General features: G+C 41.9%; 1 protein-coding gene across 3 annotated transcripts in view; it reads left to right on the forward strand.

Annotated features, from left to right (window-relative positions):
* The window catches only part of LOC146696726 (tetratricopeptide repeat protein 28-like), a 201,123-nt gene that overhangs the window by 36,895 nt on the left and 140,351 nt on the right, over nt 1-23,877 (forward strand). The window contains exon 1 of one of the 3 annotated variants that reach the window (XM_085474982.1): nt 20,547-21,510. The exons of the other annotated variants lie outside the window; for them this stretch is intronic. Within the exon in view, the coding sequence (XP_085331108.1) occupies nt 21,484-21,510 (27 nt within the window). The 5' untranslated portion in view covers nt 20,547-21,483. Of the gene's footprint in view, nt 1-20,546; nt 21,511-23,877 lie in introns of those variants that run through there. 3 annotated transcript variants of the gene reach the window in all.

Below are 23,877 nucleotides of genomic sequence, written 5' to 3' on the forward strand. Positions count from 1 at the left end.
CCAAGTCTGCGACCACTCGCAATCAGCTGCCAAGTAACAGCGATAATATGGCAAAAAGATGGAGTCTGTCTACTATCACTTTCTAATTGAAGGAGGTCAAGTTTTCAATTACACACAATCTTTTCATGATAATATATGAATAACTGTGATAAATGTGCAATCAAAAAATCTGTTGTTGTCTGCATGCACAAATAAATTCACATTAATGACTTACAGTCAGCATCCCACCCATTCAGAAATTCCTCAACGGTGAATAATGTAACTACAAAATGCCGTAGTTCCCCACCGTTCATTCAGGAATATAAGCAGAATCCAACCAGTTGGTAAACAGTTGAGTTGAGTCCCCTATTGCAAGTAAACCCGGTGCAGTCACTGACACAAAGTCAGAGGGATAGCAACGTGTTGGCAATCGGTCTGGGTTTCTAAATTACTTTTGGAGAAAAAATAAATAAATCACAAAGCAACCACTAATTTTTCCCTCGTTGCAAGGAGGTTTTTCTCTCTAATGTGACTGTACAATAATAGCTGATATCTTGTAGCAGAATGCTCCTAAAGATTTCTTCCATGGTATCTTGTATTGTATCCTAAACCTATGTCTTGTTTTCCTGGAAGCACATGCACGCAGGAGTAGATGGCAACATGCTGAGCAGGATGATCAAAAAGCTGATGCAAACAAGGAATTTAATTTAGAGCCACTGAGAGAAGTGTACAGTACAGCTATTCTCTGCGGCTCATATCAGCATGGGCAATTTTGCTCACTTGATGATGCAATGTGAAAATTGTTTCAGCAATAGCTTTACACTCCAGCGTATGTGGCGAGAAGATCACGAGGACCTTTTTCTTACAGTTACACGCCACTTGATGCTTGGATTAACCTCTTTCCTTAAGTTGTGACCGTACAACGATACAGGAATATTATTATTTTTAAGTAATCCTGCAAACATTTATACATTTATTATTCTTTAAAATTCCTTTTGTGCAGCTTGAACTTTTAGAAATTCAGACTTTGTGTTCAGTCATATGGAATCTCCGAGGAAACGTCCCAGTTATTACAGGCGAATTAATCAAGCGTTATCTGCAGAATAAAACTAATGACTGAACATTCACGCTGATGTTTGTCACAATACAGAATGACATTTCTCTGCATTGGTGCCATTCATATTCTTAATTGAATTTCATTACTCTGCCAATAAAGCACTTCACACTAACACAATCTGACCTCATCTGAAATTCATTATCTGCACCGTAAACATTTTTAGTTATTTATTTATTTTTGCATATATATTACACTCCTTTGCATCAAACGGTGCGCTGCCTATCTCAAGTCCTTTTAGCATTTTTCTTCATTTGCATCTGCCTCATATTTGTTTTAGCCTGAGAGACTGTTGACGTGGGGTAATGCAGCGCACGGAGACAGACGTCTCGCACGCCTGCCGGCCCCTCCGTATCCATCCGTCTGTCATGTTAACGACTTTAAATGCCGGCGCTTTGCATCTCTCTCACAGAGGGTAAAGTGTCATGCGGTGCCCCTGTGGTGCTGCCGCCCTAGAGCGATGTGGCACCAGAAAGTCTGCTTAATTATTTATGATATCAGTGAATTAAATAATAACTGTGCTTTGGATTTTCTTTTCTTTTTTTTTTACTATCCAACGCTGTGATTTTGAGTGGTCAGTGATGTAATATATCAGCCTCTTTGCCCCTGAGTCTTTTGCTACAGCAATTTGATAAGTCATTAAACTGTATTACGCTGATGAATTATTCACATTTCCCTTTTACTCTTTCAGTTTCACTGTGCTGTACTCTGCATCCGCTCTGTGCACCTCATCTGTGGCTTTCTTTTATTTCCTCCTCTATCTCAAAGTCTCCCAATTGTTTTTGGCTTCCTGGAACTGGATGCAAGGATGTTGGGGTGTTTGCAGCCAGCCTCACCCTCAGCCTTTTTTCCCCCACCCTCTTTCACTTGTTCATTTCACACTGATTCTCACCTTCCTCCCCTTTTCCACTTATTGTTAAGCCGGTGAATGACTTGGCTACCTTATCCACCCCCCTGTTCCTTTACCAGCTGGTTTAAAAATAAACATGGTGGCGGTTTGGCAGTGGCGCTCTGTTCTAGTGTGTTGTAGGTAGCGTTGCACTGCCTGCTGCTCCAGATGCTCAAAATTACGCAGTCCACACTGCAGCCCCTTCGCTCGCTCAGGCTGCTTGCAGCTGCCACTGAAAGGCTGGGATTTCACAGACGCTCAGTCGGCGTTTCTTCACGGGCACCATGCACGAAATTACGCTACATTACTGCAGTTTCAGCACCCCAGAATCTTGCTCAGCGCGCTCTTTAAAAGACTATTCTTGACACATTTGAATAAGATAATGAATGAAGCAAATGTTGGAACACAGATGGGGTTTTTTAATGTGTCATCGGCTCATGAACGCGGTCCAATTACTAAAAAGATGAGATGTAAAGGATGTGTCGCTTTTCTCCCTCACTGTGACATTTGCTCGCACATGTAGTCCTTGCTTCTGGTCCAGTGAGAGCTTCACTGAGGGAGTCATATGAGCCCAGCACAACAATTAATCCTGCCACTCATCAGGAAGTTGCTTGAAAATAGCAGTGGTTTATAGTGGAATTATGCTCTGCACTAATTAGAGGGTTAGCACTGACAGCGTCAAGGAGAAATGGTGAACTGGAGCAATATCATGTGACAGAGTCTGCTAATGCCGTCTTTTAAACACTGAGGAGAAGCAGACTCTGTCAATATTCCTCTGCCTCATTCATACTTTTTTTTTATTTTTAACAAATCTCTTTTCCCCCCCGTTTGCCTTGCTCCATCCTTTTCTCCTCCACCCTTTCTTTTCTTGTCACCCAGCCAGCCCTCTGGCTGTGCGCGCCTCACAGTTGCCATGGTAATGATATAGTTTCTCATCTCTGTAATGTGATGTCTTATTAGCTTTCATTGGGGCGTGTGTCACTATTTTATTTCACGCGCCATTTGGTGAGCTTCGGTCTCCTGTTTGGAGAAAAAACCTCGTGGCTCAGAGGTGAGCAGTGAGCGTACTGACAGCACGGCGTGAACGTGGCAGTGTACGCGTGTCGGGGGTCCCGACGTTGAGGAAGGGGACAAGATTGAGTGATGCACAGCAAAGGAGATATATAGGGTAACGCCTGCAGTAGCTGCACTACATTTTCTCCTCTGCATTAACCTGCAGAAAAGATGCAAACGTGAATAGTGATATCAATTACACAGCGAAAGGCATGTTTGTCCCAGGGTAGCTCAGCCTCTCTCTCTCTGTGCTCTGTGAGGCTGGTACATCAGGGAGGGGGTTTCAGCTGCTACCCAGCAGGAGGCACTGTGTGTGTGTGCTTTCCACCATCCGCTGAAAAAGCACTTTATTTGTACTACAGTGCCTACTACACAGTATCTCCATCTGTCTTGCAAGGGTTTTGTTGCTGGGTTAGCTGACGGGCAGCACTGATCGCGGTGATCTTGTGTTAAAACCACCACGGCTGTAGCTGCACTACATTCATTTGCACAGTATGCCTCCTTGATAATCAATTCCTCTATTTGCATTGTGTTGGCTTTGGAGACTGTGTCCTTTTGAGGTGCAATTACACCTTATGTTTTTCCTCCTTTGTGTGCGTTTTGAAGCAATGCTTTGAATGTCTGTGGGAAAGGGGCTTCGATCAATAATCAGTCAATATCAGCCCAGATGCTACTGTCAAACACATCGATAAGGTTTCTCCAGTGGTGGTTTTCATCTCTCAGTATGTATTAACTGCCTCATGTTAGCCCGCAGGGCTTTTAAAAAATGACCCTCCTGCTTCATCTGCCCTGTCTTTGCAGATGTCCGTACACGGCTTCTGTTGAGAAGTGACAGCCAGGGCTGTGCGACTGTGACTATTGAACTGGCTATTGGGGTAGTAATTGCACATTGGCTCTCTTAATTTGCACAGGATTGCTGCAGCTGAATGAAGATGTTCAGTTCCTCACTATTTCCAATTTGAGAGTACTCTATATTTCAGTGGGTGGGGGGGTGTTAAATGATTTTCGGCAGCCAGGATGACGTCTGTGTTTTGTACTCGAAATCTGCCTATTTTGTGGTGGAGGTGCTAGAGCTGGCATACCATCATGATTGTTTTTGTTGCAAGACAGAACACTTTGGATGGACAATGAGAGCATCATAAAGAGCCATTTAATTTGGTGTGCAACATAACAATCGAGAGATTTCTTTAAGTTCTCGCGCATTCTCTGATTGACCGTTTGCCTCTTCAGTTTGTCAAACATTAGACCAAACTCACAAAGTCACAGGAGCATGCACAAGTATGTTTTTACCTTTTGAACTTTGTGGGGCAGCCTAACAACCACGCCATGAGGTTTAATTTACACAGTCTCCACCCACCAAACTGTGCTGAAATACTCCTTTGAAGTTGCCTTGTAGTAGCTCCTAATAATGCTCTTAGAAACCTTCTTTTGGCTCTGATGATGAGGAGGAGGTAGGTGACAAAAAAATACTAAATCACATCTTCTGATATTGGTGAAAAGATCCTAAACATTCGTTGTGTAAATTAAGTGTATGTAGAGCTAGGACTAAGCCAAAACTTGGGAAGTCATGTTTGGGTGTCTCCTCTTAGGGTGCATTTTCTTTAAAAATGTATCCTCGATAGGCTCGTAGAGGAGGGATGGTGTGCTTTGGATGGCATCTGTTGTCTTTCCTTCTCCTCTGGGCGCCATGCCAGGCATGCGTTTGTCAGATGGCAGTGCTGGTAAGATGGAGGCTTCTAATATATCTTGACAGGTTCGCGCTGCACTCTCCTTGACTGGGCCATTTGTAGTATTTTCAGACCTTGGCACATTATAATTTGTATCTACATTTGTCAAATCAACATGCTGTTCATTTATTAGTCTTACAGAAGGAAGCAAGTCTGTTTAACCCTCCTGCCATCCTTTAAAAAACTCACACCCATCACCCTAGGGACCATTCTCAGCCACGCCATAAAAAGACCATATATCCATATTTTATTCCACTTTAAATTAGCCAACCTTGTAAAACTACTTCTCCCTGAAATATTCATGTAAAGTTTTAATTATATTTTCGTTGTTTTAACCCTTCAAATCCCAGTGTTATTACATGAGCGCCCTGTGTTATAAGCCCCAAAAACCAAAAAACGAAACTAAATATTTCCACAAAAAACCAGTTGAAGTAATATGTGATTGTCATTATAAGTAGGCCTTTAGATGGACCAAAGATTGGCACCAACATACATTTTGACCTGCCATTTTTTTTTTTTGCATTTTTTTTGCAATTTAAAAATTAAAACTTCAAGGCCCTGAGTCTTCATTGACATCCAAGAAAAGAAGAAAAAATAAAATCATATGATGATAATTTGGGGTTGAAAAATAGCGTTTATAATGGAAGTCAATGGGCAGAAAATGGTCCCCAGGGTGATGGGTGTGGGGATTTCTGCTGCTCAGCCATTTTAGGCTGATTTAAGGAATTCACACTGGAATATTAACATTGACAGGTAAAAACTATCCTGTGGCAAGTTTGGTTATATTCCACTGAACACAGTGGAAATGGCAGCCATTTAACACATAGCAGTGGCACAAAAAGGTCCCAAGAAGGCAGGAAGGTTAAAAACTGAATTAACGTCCTACACATAATGGACCTGAAGTTTATGGCTGATTTAGGTTTAGCCAGCAAATCAATCTAAGAAATCTTAATTTACCTTGCAGAAAATAGACAGTGATGGCTTTATTGGCTGACTTTGAGACACTCTTTCCAGGACAAAGAAATGTTAAGTCTTTGTTATAAAGTAGCAACTTGACATCATCTTTTGCATTTTCTAGTTTTGTTACAGCACAGTCGGTCAACTGTTGGCAGGGTCCTGCTTTACATAAAATCCAAAGTCTGCATGGGATAAAAAACTTCTGACAAAGTAATTTGTGCGCAAAAATGCTTTTCGTTTATTCCATTTCACCTCTAGGGTTTTGCACATACTTTAACTTATTTATGTTAGTTTCACTGATTCCAGGACTCAGTATGTGCCAATAAAACATTAAAAGGCAGCCTCTTTTAATATTTTGCATGCACGTTGCTCCTCTCACACAGCATGGAGAAGGGTGATGATGTAAGGAATGAATGTGCTGCGGGAAATAGTTTGAAACTTAACATCCTAAAAAATATTAAAGATAAATATTTGCCTGTGTCTTTGAGGAATCAGTTAAAAATACTACCAATGCAATAACACTAGTCATGAAATGGTATTGTTCACGCAATATCTGGATCTGTCTGTCTGCCTGTCTGTGTTTTCATGCAGACACGTTTCAGGCTGCAAGAGTTAATTATACGTTGTTTAAAAATGTGAAATTTGGAGGTGTCCACTCTTCAGCTCACTTCTCTGCTTGAGACAAGCAGATTTAGGTCAGTGAGATTTGGGGTTGGCAGAGCGACTGGAGAGCTTGTTCTGGACTGTCAGAGCTGCCCTGTATACCATCTGGATGGCTTGATAGTGCTGCAAAGCCAGTGATCCTCTTTTGAGGAGGATCTGCATAAAAAGATGCCTCCAGTGCAACTCTACCTCTGGTGTATCCAAACCAAACTTCACACATAATGGTACATACAGTGTATCCACCTTTGCGCGGGAGTATAACCTGGCATAACGGCTCCCAGGTGTCCAACAGTCACAACTCTGTGAATGTGTTAATCATCCGCTCTGAGCACCACCAGAAAGTATTTTTTTTCTCCTTTAAACAGCTCTGAACATTCTTACTGCCTTCAGCCCCCTGTGTCAGTGCTGTCATGTCCGGGATGTCAAGACGATTTCCACAAAGTCGTTCAGGCAGTCACAACTTTCATGCTCAGAAGCAGCCCTTTATGCCTCAGTAGCAGCTAATCGCTACAGCGAGATGAAGACCGAACACTTAACACTGAAAGCTTTTACAGCCAGGATTCACTTGTCAGATTTGAGAGGTGTAAGGTGCGAGTTTGCATTCTCAGATATCAGTGTGTGCGCGCGTGTGACAGACAGCTTGAATGTCGGTGTGAAAGCATCGGCTTCCCCACCTTTCTGCCTCTATTCAGCTCGCATTTCTCTCCGGTTCAGAGGGTTTCTGATAGAGCCAACTTAACAGAAATGCCTGAATGGCGAATGCGGCTGATGAGAAAATCCCCTTTTCTTTATTCCTAAATCCACTTCTTGTGGAGCGCCGTTTACTGTAGTAATCGTGCCTCAAGCACCACTTCTTCACAGCCTGTTGTGGAGCACTCTTCCTAAGTGGGAGGTGAAAATGAACATTTCTGTAGCACCAGTTATCATACCTTTGATTTTTATCCCTGAGTGTTAATAAATTTCGTGTCAACTTTAATGAGCACATAATCCACTGATAATACAGACTAATTTAGTGTGTATTTTGAGTGTGTAATGAAGCCCAGACAGAGATTTATACACTGTTGTGCAGTTGGTAGCTTTATCAAGGCAGTGTGGTTGATAATACTTAAATCGATTAGTAGATCTAAGTGGTGTCCAGAAAGGTCCTAAAACCTTTTTACAACTTGAAAAATCTTAGTTGTTTTATAATTGTGCCTGTTATTGTGCAATTGTTCTTACTATATTTGGCACACATGTAATTTACAAAGTATGAGATTGTACTTGTTTGCTCTGTTGCGTGATGTCATTTTGCTTATCTCCACATGGACCACACACCGTGTGGAGTGAGTGTGATGAAAGACAATGGGTGATTGATGCACACAGAGCATCCACACATCTGTTGTGCTCTTCGGGGGGAGTTTTGAGGGATGCCCAGCCCATTTGAGAGGTGCTGGAGTGTGGGAAGATGCAGTTGGGACTCTCAAAACACAGCTTTTCCCAACATTACATCATCTCCTGGTCTTTTTCTTCAACCACATCCAACGGTTCTCATGCTAGGCCTACTTAGCTGGGAAGGGCAGAAGTCTACTGGGCTTTTGGCATTCATGCTTTTGGCATTCATGTTTTCTGGCACCTGTAAACCCTAAGACTGACCCAAAATGGAAGTCGTTGTTATATTTCAAACACTGCAGTTATTTAAAGCTGTTTGCTGGACAGAAGTGCTGCTCCAGATGTTTAAACAGGAATATACAGGCATAAAGGCCTTTTGATTTCAATTTAAAAAATTGTACAGAAACAATGCTATTACTTCACAGCATGGATGTTAGAATTAAACATTGTGGCTGTAAAAAGGGATCACAAAATTCTTCTCAATTCAATTTTATTTATATAGCACCAAATCACAACAACAGTTGCCTCAAGGGTCTTTGTATTATAAGGTAATTGTGGTAAACCACAACAATCAAACGACAGTGGGAAGGAAAAACTCCCTTTTAACAGGAAAAACCCTCTGGTAGAACCAAACTCAGGGAGGGGCAGCCATCTGGCACGACTGGTTGGTGGTGAGGGGGACAGGACAAAGCAGCAGGTCTTCACTGTGTTTGAACCACTCTGTTGGATGGTTTAACAGGATCCAAAATCTGAGCCCCTTTAAAACCCCTGTGCTTTAAAGAAGAGGCTTATATTGTTTGGTTTGAAGGAATCCAGAAGCCACATTTCTTAAAGATCAGTTCAGGCTGCCTCAGGTACAGTGATATTGTGTCTTTGGGGCCAATGCATTTGTGATTTAGTGAATAATAGTGTGATTATTGATTCTATACATACATATCTGTATGTATATATGCAAAAACATACTGTACAGTGTGTTAGATGCGTTGAAAAGAAAAGTTTTAGCATCTGACTCTAAAGACTCTACTTGACTCTACAAAACCGTGGCCAGCTGTTATAAATAGTCTGCTTGATAGAAACAGTGGAGTGAAATCTGCTCTGCTGGACGCACAATGTAGTGACATCGTTTCTAAATTATGCTCTATAAGAAAAAAATTTGGTATCAGTGCACATCGGCTAACACGCACAGTCCTGTGAAATAACTTCTCACAGGGCTTTACCATGTAGTTTGTAGCACCAGCTATAGCTTCAATAACTTCACATTTGACTTTATCAGTGTCTCACGTCATTGTTGAGGAATTTTGGCGCACTCTTTGCAACATTGCTTCGGTTTTGCAAGCATTTGTTTATCCACAGCTCTCTTAAGGTCTCAACACAGCATTTCAATCAGGTTGAGATCTGAACTTTAAGTGGGCCGCTGCAACACCTCAATTCTTTTGTGTTTTAGTCTGTTGTCGATTTGCTCCTGTGTTTGGGATCTGAAAGGTTGACCTGCTCAGACTCCTTGCAATCAAAAGCTAAAACACACTCAAGCTCTGAGCCACCTTTCTTTTTTTTCCTTTTTTTTTGTAGATGCAAAGAGGTCGTTGCCCTGTTTGTATTTGTGTGACTGAGCAAAAAAGGCCTCTGAATTAAGAGATAGTTTTGACAAGCTAAGTGTGTTGGCTCAGCTAGCAGTATCTCAGGATCGGGGTGCATGAGAGGGGCCCTCTTGTTTACAGTATTTCCAGAGTATTTTTATTTCTTTAATAAATTATTTAGTGTCTCTGTGTCGATACAATATTGCCTCCCAAAATATCACTGTGTTCTTTTTGGAGAGAAAAGGTTTTCTCCTTCCAAACAACTTATGCTTGTTTCTAATCGTACTGTTGTGAAATTCAACATTTAACATGCTAAAATGCTCCAGAAAACATCAAAACTTCTGCTTTTATAGAGGTGATCACACTCACTGACGATCAGTTAATAAAATGCATGTGACTAGCAGCACCTGGCAGCTACTTATCCTGTTAATCAGTATGAAAACAGTAATTGTGTGCTTAGTTTTTGCAGCACTGCACAGAGTCCTGATAAAACTCCTTTTTCACAAGACTTACATGCTGATATTGATATATCTGTACAGGTCAGTACTGATCCATTATATCTGTTTCCTGGTCAGAGATTGTGGCTCTAGTGTTACGACTGGGCAACACAGCTTACACACTAGCTTGTTCCAAGCACACTGAACCAATGGTTTACCTCTCTTGTGTCCATTCATCCTCCCATTTTCCATCAAGTTTATCCCAGAGTGTGAAGTACTACTGTTCTGTCAGCACTGCTGCCATCTCCAAATTCTGTACAAGGTGTCCTTTGGCAGCTGGGCCTTGACACATTGTTATATGCCAAGAGATAACTAGCCACCATCAGGCGGGCGGAGAGGAGGTGGTGGAGTGAGTCAGGAGAGTGTCAGCCAGGGAACTGTGGTTTGGAAACTGTTCAAAACATTCTGAACTTTGTTTTGCTGTGTTTACATTTGCTGATTTGTGTATTTTTCTCTCATACCCCTCTTTTGTTTTACTTTCATGGTTAGGTTCAGTGGGTGTGGTAAAGTCGCCTTTTAGATAATTTTGTGTTTCAGTTTTGGTCACTAAAGACTATTTGCTTACAGTTAGGATTGACTGTGGTTTGAAATAGAACATTGAACCTGAAAATGATGTTTACTTAGAGTTGTGTAAATGTCATGCATCACTCCTTTGCAATCATCCATAAGTGCAAATTTTGAAATATTATTTAAATTTGCGTTTGCTTAGGATTAGACTTAGCGTTGAAAAGGTAAACCTCTTAATAACGTTTTGCCTTTTACAATCCGGTGAGTTAAACATGATCTAAGTGTGATGTAAGGGGTTCTTTACAAACATCCATTAGCAACAAGCTGGAAATGACAGGCCAAAGGTCACCTTGTGTTTAATTTGGAGACGCCAGCAGCTTTGATAAAATGGTTGATGCACTGAGAGTGACAAAGGGCTGGTTTATAACCACCATTTAACTCTACCACTCTGAGTAGCTCTTTATCATGAGTCATGTCCAGGCTCATGAAATGATTGAATTCAACTAAGAATAAATCCAGAAAATGAGCCTTTTTCACTAGAAGCATCATCATAACAGCATCGTAATATTGGATTATTACAACACAGATTTTGATCTGGCAAAAACAGGCCTCTGTTTTTCCAGTGCGTTTCAGCCGGTAGCTGGACGGTGATAGAGATGTTGTGATGTGATGAATGCTAAATCGAGTCAGATGAAGTGATGAGTCACAGAGGAGTGTGTCAGCGCTGAGGCTAACTGAAGGCTGCATCTGTATCTGGCCAAGCTGTGTACTGAAAGGGTGGGGGTGGGGAGGTAGTGCGAAGTGCAGGGTGCGAGTGGTGATGGATGAGGACTGAGCAAGAGAAGGACGAGGCATGAAATAGAATGAGGATGAAGGACAGAGAAGTCCTGGCCGGACCACGGAGGGGGAAGAAGAGTGCGAGACAGAGATGGAGAGACTGAGAGTCAAGAAAGAATGAGGGTCAGAGAAAGAGAGTAACCTACTCTCAAAACTGCTGATGTTTGCACTGCTTGCTCTCTGCTGCACGGTGGATTCTCACTTAAATTTGCATTCACTTACACTGTATCAGGTGAGTGTATCAGCGGTGTGTTCTTTGCAAAGGCAAAGCCTTTACCTTTAAAACTTTTAACTTTTTAAAATCTGCCCAATTAGATTAGCGAGAGTATTAAAGCAGATGGCACTTTTATGCATTCAGATACAGATTTGTTTGCATTGTTGAACCTCCAGTGGATTTAAAACCATTCTTTTTTTTTTAAAGCCTGTTATTTGTTGCACAGATTACACCAGAGGACATCCTGCACATCAAGCCTATTTATTTACATCACCGTCATCAGGCTAAGAAACATGTTTAACTTATCAACCTGCCCCAAATTGAAATATTTTTGTCTGCCTAAGGCTTTCCGACACTAAGCAGGTGAACTGCAGAGCTGGGATTCAAAATAAAGAGTCTGATATCGTGCTGGGATGGAAAAGCTCAGCAGGGCGTGTGATTCACCATTTTTTCCCCCGCATCTTACATCAAGAAATAAAGTGCAATCATATTCTTTACAGCGTCACGGTAATATGAATGTAAATATTTCACAGGTTTCATACTTGAGTGGAAACCTTTCTTCTGTGCGTTATCAACCGCAGTTCTAATGACCTTCCAAATAACCATCTATCCCGGACGTCCCGCTGTGGATCTACGAATCACTGCTGAATTGTGGGTGAAATGTAGCTTTCCTTCCGGCTGTGAGCTGTCATGATCTGTTTGAGAAACGCGAGATTGTATTCATGCGTGCACGCATGCTTACATGCTGTACTCTCTCTCCTACACACACGCGCGCCCACACACACACACACACACACACACATACAGTGTGGAAACACAGACAGGCGGATTCATCAGTCACTGAGCCTCACAGAGGGTGGTCGCTTAAAGGAAGGAGTGTCCTCTCTGTCTTACGGTTCCTCTCTTACTTTAGCTCTCAACAATTAGTTTATCTGTCACATCCCGTCCCTCCTCAGTTTTAATCCACTGCTCTCGCTCTTCTGGGCTACTTTAGCGCGTCCTGACCTTATTTAAGGTTGTGTTTGTTTCTTCGGCTGACCAGTCGGAGAGAGGGATCGGATGTTAGCAGGCTAGCCAGATGGCTGGGACTGGAGCAGACCCACTGGCCAAACTGGTAGCTGTGGTAGCAGACAGCAGCTCTGTGGGGAGCAGTTTCAGCACCACTGCTACTCCTGGCCCAAAAATGCTAATTAGCCATCTTTTGACAGGTGTATGGACAGTCCTGGGTTTTGTGTTACAGCCTTAGAGTTGACTTAGAGTCATTTTGTCCCAGGTGTATTTTTCCCGGGACTCTTTTCTTGCAGACTCTTAGCTGACAGGAGCTTGAGCTGGAGTGGGATGAAGATGATTGGAGTAGAAAAGTCAAACAGAAGACAAGGAGGATTGACAGCAGGGGAGGAAGCTGATGGGGGTGAGAGGCAGCATGTGTGAAGAGTCTGATAGGAATGGACTGGAGCATTTCTGTCCTTGGAGTGGAGTCAAACCCCCCCTGCGACTTCCCTATTCCGCTAGATCAGTTACCGAGCCGCTACATGATGCGTATCAATAGCACCAGGTTGCCGTACTTCTCTCAAAGCGTTTGCCGTACCTTGCCCGAGGATATCCTGTTAGCCACCTGTTAATAAAGGATGTCGAATCATAAAAGTGCGCTTTACATAACCCTCGTCTCAAAGGAAGCAGAGAGCACAGCTGTTTGACTCAGCCACACTCGAAAAACATCGCCTGCATGCAAATGAAGTCATCTTGCTGATGCATTAGAGCACTGCCTGCTATCTGAGTGGTCAGGGTGAAGGAAGACAACTAATCAGGGCAACAACAGCACTACTTTCCTGTATCTGAGCTCTCTATATTTCAACCCGTAAGTCAGGTGTTGAGATGAAAAAGAGGCCCGCCTGTGCTACATGGCTAATTTAAAGGATTATCACCTGTTCTACCAAGACACATTAATCCTAATCCGACTTTAACCCCTTTCATCTCAAGTCAGAGTGATTAAGGAGTAGACTGGCCTAATCTCTTCACAGCAGTGATCACGAGCTACGTGCGCTCGATGGGACAGGAAGCGTCACGCTAAAGCATCTACTGTACTCAACACCCCAACTGTGTTTCTACCGATTGCCACTCTGCATACGTAAGGACTTTTTACTGAGTCCACTGTATTATTTTTAAATCTCCTCGCTTCAAAAGAGTTCATTCTCAACTGATGTGCTCTCGCAGGATTAGATTAGTGAGGGCAGGAAGAGCTGTCATTGGCATAATAGGCCTTAAGTATGAAGGTATTATGGTATAATTATTGAGGGAAAAATACTTTGTTAAAGCAAATCACAGTCTCTTGTCTGGCTTTCATGAATTTGCCTTTAACAACTTTGAGTAACCAAACCCAGGATTTTATAAGTAGTCAAATATTTTCACAGTTAGTTTCAATTAATTGTAGTCTGCTCAAGAGATCATCAGTCATAAATTGTAGCTTTAATGCTTTAATGTGCATGGTATGATTACCAGACTGTGGTATGACTTTGTGTGTGTGTGCATGTGTAGGAGTGTGACGGTAACACATGGATACATTCGATATGAGAGAGAAAGGAAAAAGAGACTGGGAAATTTTAGATGGATTTGGTGTGGTAGTGATGGTGGGAAGAAAGGTAATTGAAAAAGAGAGGCATACTTTTGGTTTTGGGGCTTTTCTAAATGAGGGAGTAGAGATGGGTGGGTCCGGCCACAGCATGGTTTCGTGTGTTTTTATGTGTGTGTATATCTGTATTCGTGGAAGCAGATAGACACAAACACATTCGAATGCATTGTCCTGTTCCATCTCTAAGTTTAGTGTATAGACTGAGGGGGACCACACAGGATCTCGGTCTCATGCGTTGGAGTGTGTGGCAACACTGTTATTATTGATCCCGCCACAGACGTCAAACCCCAGTGCTTATTTAACTGCCGGTCTGATTGAAACAATATGCTGGAGCCCGTTTCATCCGTGTCCAAGACCACTGAATTATTAAACACATCTCCAAAGCAAAGGTCTCTCTCTTTGCATAAAGTCGGAACAGAAATGCACTGCCGAGGGACTTCGGGGGATAAACAAGCCCTTCTTCATTAGTGTGATTGGAAGACGGAAAAGGAAGATGAGAAAATTAGTAGATGGGACTTAAGGAGAATAAAAAGATTATAATTGTGTCTTTATCACACATTAAGACTGTGAGGAATCGCTGATTAAACTCTAGAATGTTTCAAAAAGAAAAAGAGCTTTTAATTGTATAATCACATGCTGTGTAGACTACAGATAAGAGTGTTTATGTTTCCTTTGTGGAAATAACATGGGCTTTTGGGTACATCAGGACATGGTTAAAACACCCCAGAGGCCTCTGTTAAATTATTTATGAATAGATGCATGGATGTTCTACGTTGGAGAGATGTTTTATGGCTTCAACTCACAAGTTGCAAATTAACTGCAATACGCACACTGGCTGACACATTTGACTCGTGATTATAACTCAAACCACAGATTTCTTTCTCTTTTTCTTTCACCGTTTTATTGTTTAGCACTGATACTCGTTTTTACTTCTTACTCATTGGCAGGTTTATCAAGACATGTCACAGTTTCAAGCACATGAGCCAAAAATGGAATGAGATTTGTGGACCTGAACTTTCAAAAAAATGCAAAGTGTTGCTAAGCTTATGGTAGAAGAAATGGGTTTTGCCATCATGTTAGCGGTAAAACCTAAATTACATTGGTAGCTGATGTCTCGATACACACTCAATCATCCAGGTAAGTAAATCCCAAAAGGTTGATTCTGTTCATCTGGACGTAGAGATTTCAGTAGGAGAAACATTTCGTCATTCACCCAAAGTGACTTCTTCAGTCTCAGCTGATTGCAGGTTTCCCCAACCTCACAGCCCATTTTTCATTCAGTGGTATAACTTCAGTTATTGTGCAAATGTACTGTTTATAGGGCTGGGGAAACCTGCAATCAGCTGAGACTGAAGAAGTCACTTTGGGTGAGTGACGAAACGTTTCTCCCACTGAAATCTCTACGTCCAGATGAACAGAATCAACCTTTTGGGATTATTGGCTGATATTAGCTATAGCGGGTAAAATAAGTACTGAACATCTAACCAATTTCTAAATATATTTCTAAAGGTGCTATTGACATGAAATTCTCACCAGATGTCGATAACATCCCATCCAATTCAAACATGCAAAGAAATCAAACTGTAGAAACACAACAATCAGGTGATCGGAGCACAGTGTGAACAAGTAATCTAATGTCAATTAACACATCTTCTCTTTATGTTTTATGTGCAGCTTGTGTATCAGAATATCGGATTTTTGCATCACCAATCATTGGTATCTGTATCAGTGTTACAAATAATGTATCAGTTAGACAAAAAACATGTTGTTTGATAAATGGGATCATAATCTGAACATATAACCTGCTTGGTTAGCACACATAATGATAAAAACTGTAGTGTTAATGTGCCGGGGTTAGTTAAATAAAGATAACAGTGTCTCTTTGTTGTGTTTTATTTTGCTCTGTGTCTTTGTCACTGAACTGGAACAAGTGATGTTCTTATATGTTTTTGTAGGAAGACAGTTATATGTGTCTCTGTGATACATATATGCTCTCTTCTTATACTGGAAAATATCTTTAAGTCTAAGAAGGTGAAGCACGTTCCCACTCAGACAAACTGGTAATTGCATTTGCTATAATGATGCAGCTGCCAACACAAGGATTCAGCCTAGTTTTCTCGCACTGGTGAGCAAATATTTTCCCTGTTCCTCACTGTAGTCTGACTTCATGTAAATTGGTTCTTCTACAAAGACTCAGTGGTGTTGGTCGGGATGTGACACGAAGACCCAGCAAACAAATAAGATTTGGGATGGTTTTCAGGGTCTGTGACATCAGCCTTAGCTTGGGGGCACATTGGGTGGTCAATGCATGTGACCTTCTCATAGCGGGGGCTCCATAACCCCCATCCATCCCTATTAGAGGACACTTATCAGGGACAGCAGCCAGAGTGACACACTCCCAGCTGGGCTTCCCTGGAGAAAATACTGTGAAGCGCAGGGATAAATCCCCACAGTGCACTGAGGTGTGTTTCTGTGTATGCGTGCATGTATATATCTATACGTGTGTGTGTGTGTGTGTGTGTGTGTGGTTGTGTGTATGAGTTGCTCTCTGCAGATAGGACCCTGTGACTCTGAGATATGCACAGGCTCATTAATTAGAAGCTCTCATTATCCCCCCTCAGGCTCCAGACACTTAATCAACACCAAGCTCAAACTAAGACACATGCATGCACGCACTCTCACACACACACATGAACAGCCATCTCACAGAGTCCACAGCAGGCTCCATTCTGACACAACATCATCTAAGAATACAGCTGTGTAAAAGAGGTGAATGAGTAAATGCTGATGAGGGTTATTTGTTTTCAGTGATGTATGGCACAGCAGAGTGGTGGGTGTCATTGCTGTTTAACACTTTCATTGTTCTAATGTTGTTAAGCATTTCAAAACAGATTCATCCGTCTGCCATGTCGCGCAGTGGAAGCAATCCGTCAAATAGCGTAAATTATATTCTTATGTTTTAAATTTCGATGCTGGAACAAATGAGCTTTCAAGACTTTTTGCTTTATGAATCTCGAATGCCTGCGAGGTTTACCAAATGTCTGTTCTGCCGTTTTCCAACATGAAGCGTTGACACTTTATAGCTACCGAACAGTGCGGTGACTGCCATGTTTGTACTGTTACGTTAACCTGTAAATATAATCTGTACAGGGGATGTTAGACATTACACATCCTTGTGTTTGTGTGTGTGTTAGTGTGTGTACTTTACTGGTTTAAAACCTCAGCCCCTAAAATTAAAAGGATGCTGTTTTTTCAGAGAGGGGACGGACGGTGCTCAGCGACACTCTGATGTTGGGACTTCAGAGTGAGTGCTGGGATAAATTACACTCAGACATTTGGAAGAGCTTTTGGATGACTATTCTTCAGTCGTGTGTTAAATACCTTTTCAGTTCTCCTTCTATTCAGTCGCAAAGTGCGACAGACAGGTTGCCAGCTCTAATAATACTTTTGGGTGGAGCCTCAGAGAGTGTGTTTAAGCAGTTCAGATTTATGATGGGATGATTCTTCCTCCACCCAGTTATGAAGTTGCGGAAGAGCGTTCTTCCAGCTATGAAGTATAAGGCATCTAGCAAATAAGACGGGGAATGCTGTGAGCTCAGCTCAGTAGAATGACTTACATGTACAGTTAATAGTCACATTTCACTTTTAAGAAATAGTTTTAAATGCACCTGTGCAAGCTGAGGTCAGTTTGGGACATAAAGCGTCTGAACAAGGCTGCCTGGGTGTTGATTGCACCCGATCGGGCTATGTCAGATCTGAACCAAGAGTTTGACCAAATAAAATGTGTGGCTTGTGGAAAGGTTTAGCAGCTATGAGGCATTTTACTAGAAACATTTTATGATTAAGTGATGCAATGACATCCCTGAAGTGGCGCCTCTCTAAACATTTTGCCTTCGCAATCCTCAGTGACGACATTGGCCCACAGCGTTGTATCACAGCAGTGCAAACGTCTGTAGTAGTAGAGCGACAGACCTTTGCGCCTTACTTGAATTAGTTTTATTGTAATGCAGTTGTCCAACGCCAGCAGACGAGCCTAACTCACCAACCCTCTGAACAAAACATACAGCGGAGACATTTTTGAGGGCGTTATTGGCAAGAACAAGAAAAGGAAGCGCAAACTTTTAAACAGCTCCAAGTTGTGGAAAATGAAAGAGGGGGGAGAGTTGGGTGGCGGGGGTTGGTTGTTTCCCTCTGAAGGCTGGAGTCTGATTTCCTGTGCGGCTGTGATTGGGAAAGCAGAGGCACGCACAGGGAGCCTGCTTCTGTATGGAGATGCCAGATGACAGGCTGTTGCTGAACAGCGCGCTGAGCTGGCCTTTGATTGGTCATCAAAAAGGCCTTTTATGAAACAATCTCCTGTGTAAACCTGCTTTAGAAAGTGGGGCTTTAATGTGTGAGCGTGCGTGTGTGGATGAAAGAGAGCACAAGTGTAAATAGTATCTTATTCGTGTGGTGTGCTGCACAGACCCAACAGGAGTCATTTGTGGCCATGGGAATACAAGCTAGGGAAAAATATAGACGCTGTATAATACAGGCACACATAACTCCCACCTGTCTTGACTACAAATGTGTGCTTTGATCACAGTGCCAGCTGCGGATGCGGATGCAGTGACAGTGTTTATGTTCATCCGAGTGTTTCACGGACTCATTTTGCGCAGCAGGAGTTTGTCCATCGGGCCATATGTCAGCTTCGCCCCTCCTCCTGCTGCCTTTTGTTATCTTGGTGACCCCTAGGTGCACTGCGGACCCAGCTGACCCTGAAGACTCACTAGTTTATTGACAAACTCACAGCTCCATAGAGTCAATTACCTAAACCAATTTAAATCACAAGCCTACTGGTTAAACTGGTTTCACCTGCACTTCAATATTGACCATTTCTTTAATCCAGCTTTCCCCTTATTTGAGCTCATTTCTGAAAATAGAGAGAGGGGCTTTTATTGTTACTCACTTAGTGCTCAATCATGTATCTGGTGATGAGTAGTCTATGTTTTTGCTGCAGGAGCTGGGTTCAGCATCATTAGTTATGTTTTTCTGATGACAGCGGTGGTGCACTGATTGAAAAATTCTGGGTATTTCTGATGTTTATTTTTAAGGTTTTTTTGTTGTTCCTCTTTTATTATCAGGCAACAAAAGCAATATTCATTATAAATGAATACCGGAACTGTTGTAAAGGTTTTGAGCCCCTCATGACACTATTGTTGAAAGAGCACTTTTAATCATAGAATTTTATAAAACTGAATCACAGATTAGAAGATTAGAAACGGGTAAAAGGCCAGTGGCAGAACGAGACACTGATAATTCAACTCATCGCCTGCTGATAGTCATTCTTCTTCAGTGTGTCTCTGACGGTGATTCCAGTGTGTTGTTTGTTATCATTTCCTCTGTTCTTAATTTAAAAGAAGCAGGTATTTTTAAACCGTGCTCACCAATAATATTTTGCAATGTCAGATCCCTGATGTGCAGTAACATATTGCACAGTTTATTGCATGTGACAGTTCCTCTCAGCAGGAAGAAACACGTAAAGTGTATAGAAACAGGGCTCTAGCTGTCTCCAGTGTCCAAGACTCTCTGTCCTTTGTAAACTGTACCCTTTATGTGTGAATTCAGTCTCTTCTTGCCATGAAAATATTCAAAATAATCAAGGACAGTAGCTTCTATTGAGAATGATCAAGGTAGCAAGCTCATGCAGCAGCACTGTGCAGTGTTATTTGAATTTTTTGAGCTTATTCACACCCGTTTATACTGTGATGACCTGCTAACAGATTCACTTCTTTGTGTGAGGTTGGACACTTAAATTTTTTAGCGGCCTAAGGTCAACAGCCATCCCTCTTTATGTGGGGGTGCACAGCATTACCAGTCCAATTATCCCACATATTTAAACACTATCCAACATTTTGAATGTCTGTTGTTTACAAAAGTGAACGCAGCGTCACAGAAAATGTGAGAGAGAAAGCGATGGATGCATTGCTGCTGCGAGCAAAGATGATTACCAGACAGATGAGCAGCTGAAAAAAACGGTCCACAGTAAAGGGAATACACCAATGTGCAAAGGCTATCGCAAAAGACTACAAAACAAACTTTAGCTTCTATTTATGTATCTAAGAATTTGTAAAATTGGATTCATATAAAAAGTAGTGGCTGATGCCAAACATTTAAGTTTGTTTTTGATGTCAGATACACCCACCTCTTGGCTTTGGTAAAGTATCCCAGATTCATTTATTTTGTAGGGACGTGGTCACGCTATAGGAGATTTTCGGAGAAAAATAATCACATATTCTTTAGATTCATACTGAACTGAACAGCTTTAATCATCTTCTCTGTGACTATTGTTTGTTGGAGTGTGAGGTCTATACCAACAACTTAAACGGACACAAGGACATTTCCTGAAAATCACAAAACCCTGTCTTGTTGGGCTGCCACAGCAATTGGCACGTGGTTAGAGAGACTGCTCGAGGATTTAGGATCTAGGGATGTGTCCTTGAGCGACGCACCAATCCACAGCCCGCCTCCTGTCTGGGTGGCAGCACCATCTAAGTGCGTAAATGTAAAGCGTACTTTTTGGCAAGTCTTTGAACGGCGGCGCTATGACCCTGCTACCTTACGACCGCTCAGCTCCACTGCTACAAGTCTCTAAACTGTGAGGCTGGAGGAGCGCAGGGAAGGAAGTCATCAGAAAGCTGTAGTCCAGTTTTTCTTTTCTTTTTTTCTTTTTTTGCTGTTGCGTGAACCAGGATATCCTTCCAGCTGCAGAAATTCCAGGGATTTTTTTTGGTGCTTGAACCCCCCTTCTCATAAAAGTAATCCTTGCCTGTCGCGCCGTCTCCACCGACCTCTGTGTGACTATTTCTCTACGAATACTTCCAAAAAGTGTGTTTCGGCCGCTGGAAAATGGGATTTGACCACTTGTGATGAGTGTTTCTGCATTTTGGTAGTCATTTCGCTTCCCTGTGGTCTGCTCCGCATCGACTAGGACAGATTGGACACAGTTTATTCGCACCGCGCTGGACTAAAATTTGTAACCTAATTATAGGGAAGACTTCTCCTTCTTCTTCTTCTTTTAAAGAAAAAACTTTAAGAATAAATCTTCCTGAAACAAGATCCCGATTGGTCCCGGTGGCGCTGATCTTGCGTGCCGAGTGAAGAGGGACCGGGTTCATTACGGACTCCTACTTTGGATTTACGCACAGGAACCTTTCACGCAAACAGTGTCAGTTGACACAATGTGTCTCTGATTTATCCTCCGAGCTTCAGTTGTGGATTTAACCGTTGTGTGATTTCTGTTGACTGTGCTGTCTACCCCGAAATTGCCGCAAAGCTGAGACTCGCACACCATCATGCATAGCTCCTTGGAGAAAATCTGCTGCAAAATCGAGGGAAGTCGAGAGGCAGCATGACTTGCGCTCTGGATTTCTTTGAATCTACATTCCTTTCTCATATAATATCTTAATGCTGTTCCATTTTGATTTACAAATATGATGAAATGGCAGCCCCGGAAGAAGGTGAGTGTTTCTGAGATATTTTGATGATAACGTTTCTCTAGTAGATCACAAGTTGGGCAGAGGGGCTCGGCCACAGACTGCCGCTCTGCCTGTTCGCTTACTACAAATGATCGGCTACACCTATAGTAGTAATCACATTAACGTTGTGCACTAAACTATATTAAACTGTAGCCAAAGCAGAGTTTATAAGGACGAGCAAGTTTCTGTTCCGTTACACTTCGATCTTTATGGATATTTTCTGCCACAGAAAATCCGTTTTAATGATTCCGAGTACAGTAATCACATGTTAATTATAACATGTAATTTAATTTCACATTACTAGTGCACATGCCAGGGAATAAAATGTGTTATGCACTGACGAAGAACATGTTAACCCACATACTGCTGTCGTGTATGCCCCGTACCTCTTTACAACATCCGACAGCCCTGCGTTCCTGATCTGGACTAATCAAGACATCAGTGATTAATGCGTTGGGCAGTGAACCTCGGGAGTTGTGGGAATATAAATCGCCCAATCAAGTGTCAAAATGAAAAATAATCTCGTCAGGTTTAAAAGTGGGTGGAAAAAGAGAGGAAACGTTCTGCTAAAAGTTTCAGAATAAACCAGCACCACTTCTTTAATGCCTCTTTTAGCATTTTATTTTCTCTTTAGGATTACTAAAACATGTGTCCAGGTTTCTTGTTTCCATGATCAGATATACATTTACTCTCAAGGTTGTATTGTTATTGCTTTCTATCACTGCTCAGTTTTCATAGCCGTGGGGTATTACAGCATGGAAAATATCTGAAAATCATCTGGGGTCTGTAAAGAAAAAAAGGGAGAAAAAAAGGAAAAAAAAATAGTAGCACAAAAATGCCTAAGATTAGGATTTTTACCAGCAGGGGGCACTTGTCTGACAAGAAACAGTTTTTCCCTTTACAGAAGCAGCTTTACTCTGGTCTGGATTCAAAGGAGAGAGAAAAAATGAAAGGATGAGTAAGTCCTTTCCTTCATTTGTCAGCTGTTTTGGATCATTCAGAAGACTTTGTTCGACAGCAGCATAAACACTTGCAGGATTTTTCCTCCTGGCCCAGATCTTTTTTCCCCTGCTCAGCTGCAACTTGATGATGATCTGTCTTTGTGGCTATTCGGGGCACTGGTAAATTAACAGTGTAACCACTACCACTAGCACTGGTTGTAGGTCTTCAGTGCTGTTTCCTAAATTAGATCTCTGTGTTGTTTGTTCTCCATCAAGTGTCATTAATGTGGCTAATCTCTTCCTGAAAGATGAGATGAAAGCAAATTATAAAACCCAAGCTCCTTAATGTTGAATTATCAACACAGAAAATAAATTGCGAGCACGTCCTAATGATTTCTACAGCTGTGCAGTATGTCTGCCAGAATCATCCGTTAGGTTCCCCCCCTTTGAGGACTAAAAGCCTTTCCACGCTGCAGGAACTGATTCCTACCCCCAGCCCTTCAGTCATGTGTACTCAACTTGAAAACACCATAAAGATACACTCTCTGTCATATGTAGATTATTTTTCGTGGATTTCAGTGAGGTGAGTTGCACCAGAGCGCTCATTTTGGGGATTCATTTCAAAGAGCAAAATGGTTACTCGGTTTCGCCTGATGTTGATTAATTAACCTGTTGGTTGTATAGGATGCAAGATGCATATGGATGAGCACAAAGCACTTAGAGCAGAAAACGCAGACCCAAAGAGCAGTGTTCAATATTTTGAATTGCCATGCAAATAGCGTGTGTGTTTTTGTGTGTCTGACATTGTCTGTTCACCCTGAACTCTGGTAGGCTGCCAAAGATGTCCTCCAACCTAGGTAGTGCAAAAAAAAAAAAAATGCAGTTTACTGGAATAGAAAGCAGCCATTGTGCTCCATATTGTGGAGAAAGCAATTTCTTTTGAATCCAATGCTCACTTGAGAAAGTGCACACAAACTAATTTCACAAACAGTCCTTGAGGTCCCCTCCTCTTGTGTTTATCAGCTTCTCTTTCTGTCTCTTTGCTACACTTGTAGAGCGTGAGCAATCAATGTAAGTGTGGGAGAGTCATATTGATTCAGGTTGAGAGTCCCATCCACCTCCTCCTAATAGTAATGAGTCAAAATTCTTAATCTGGAATGTTGAGCAGAGAGAGGAAATGTTGCCGTCAGAGCGGGTTGTCTGTTGTGGAAAGAAAGGAGCGTGAAAATGCTTTCATTCAGGGGGATTGTGAGATTAACTTTTGATTTGACAGACTTGGTTTGAACAACTGAGTTGATTAAGAAAGTCCATGTTATACAAGCTTAAAACGTGGATGGGAAGGCATATGACTAAAGGCTGCTTTAGACTTTTATTTCCAAGACTGGTTCAGTAAAGGTGTATGTAGTGA

The sequence above is a fragment of the Copadichromis virginalis genome, linkage group LG12 (assembly GCF_057382275.1).
Source record: "Copadichromis virginalis isolate Kocher_CV1m ecotype Utaka linkage group LG12, C_Virginalis_male_GT1.1, whole genome shotgun sequence".
Lineage (NCBI taxonomy): Eukaryota > Metazoa > Chordata > Actinopteri > Cichliformes > Cichlidae > Copadichromis > Copadichromis virginalis.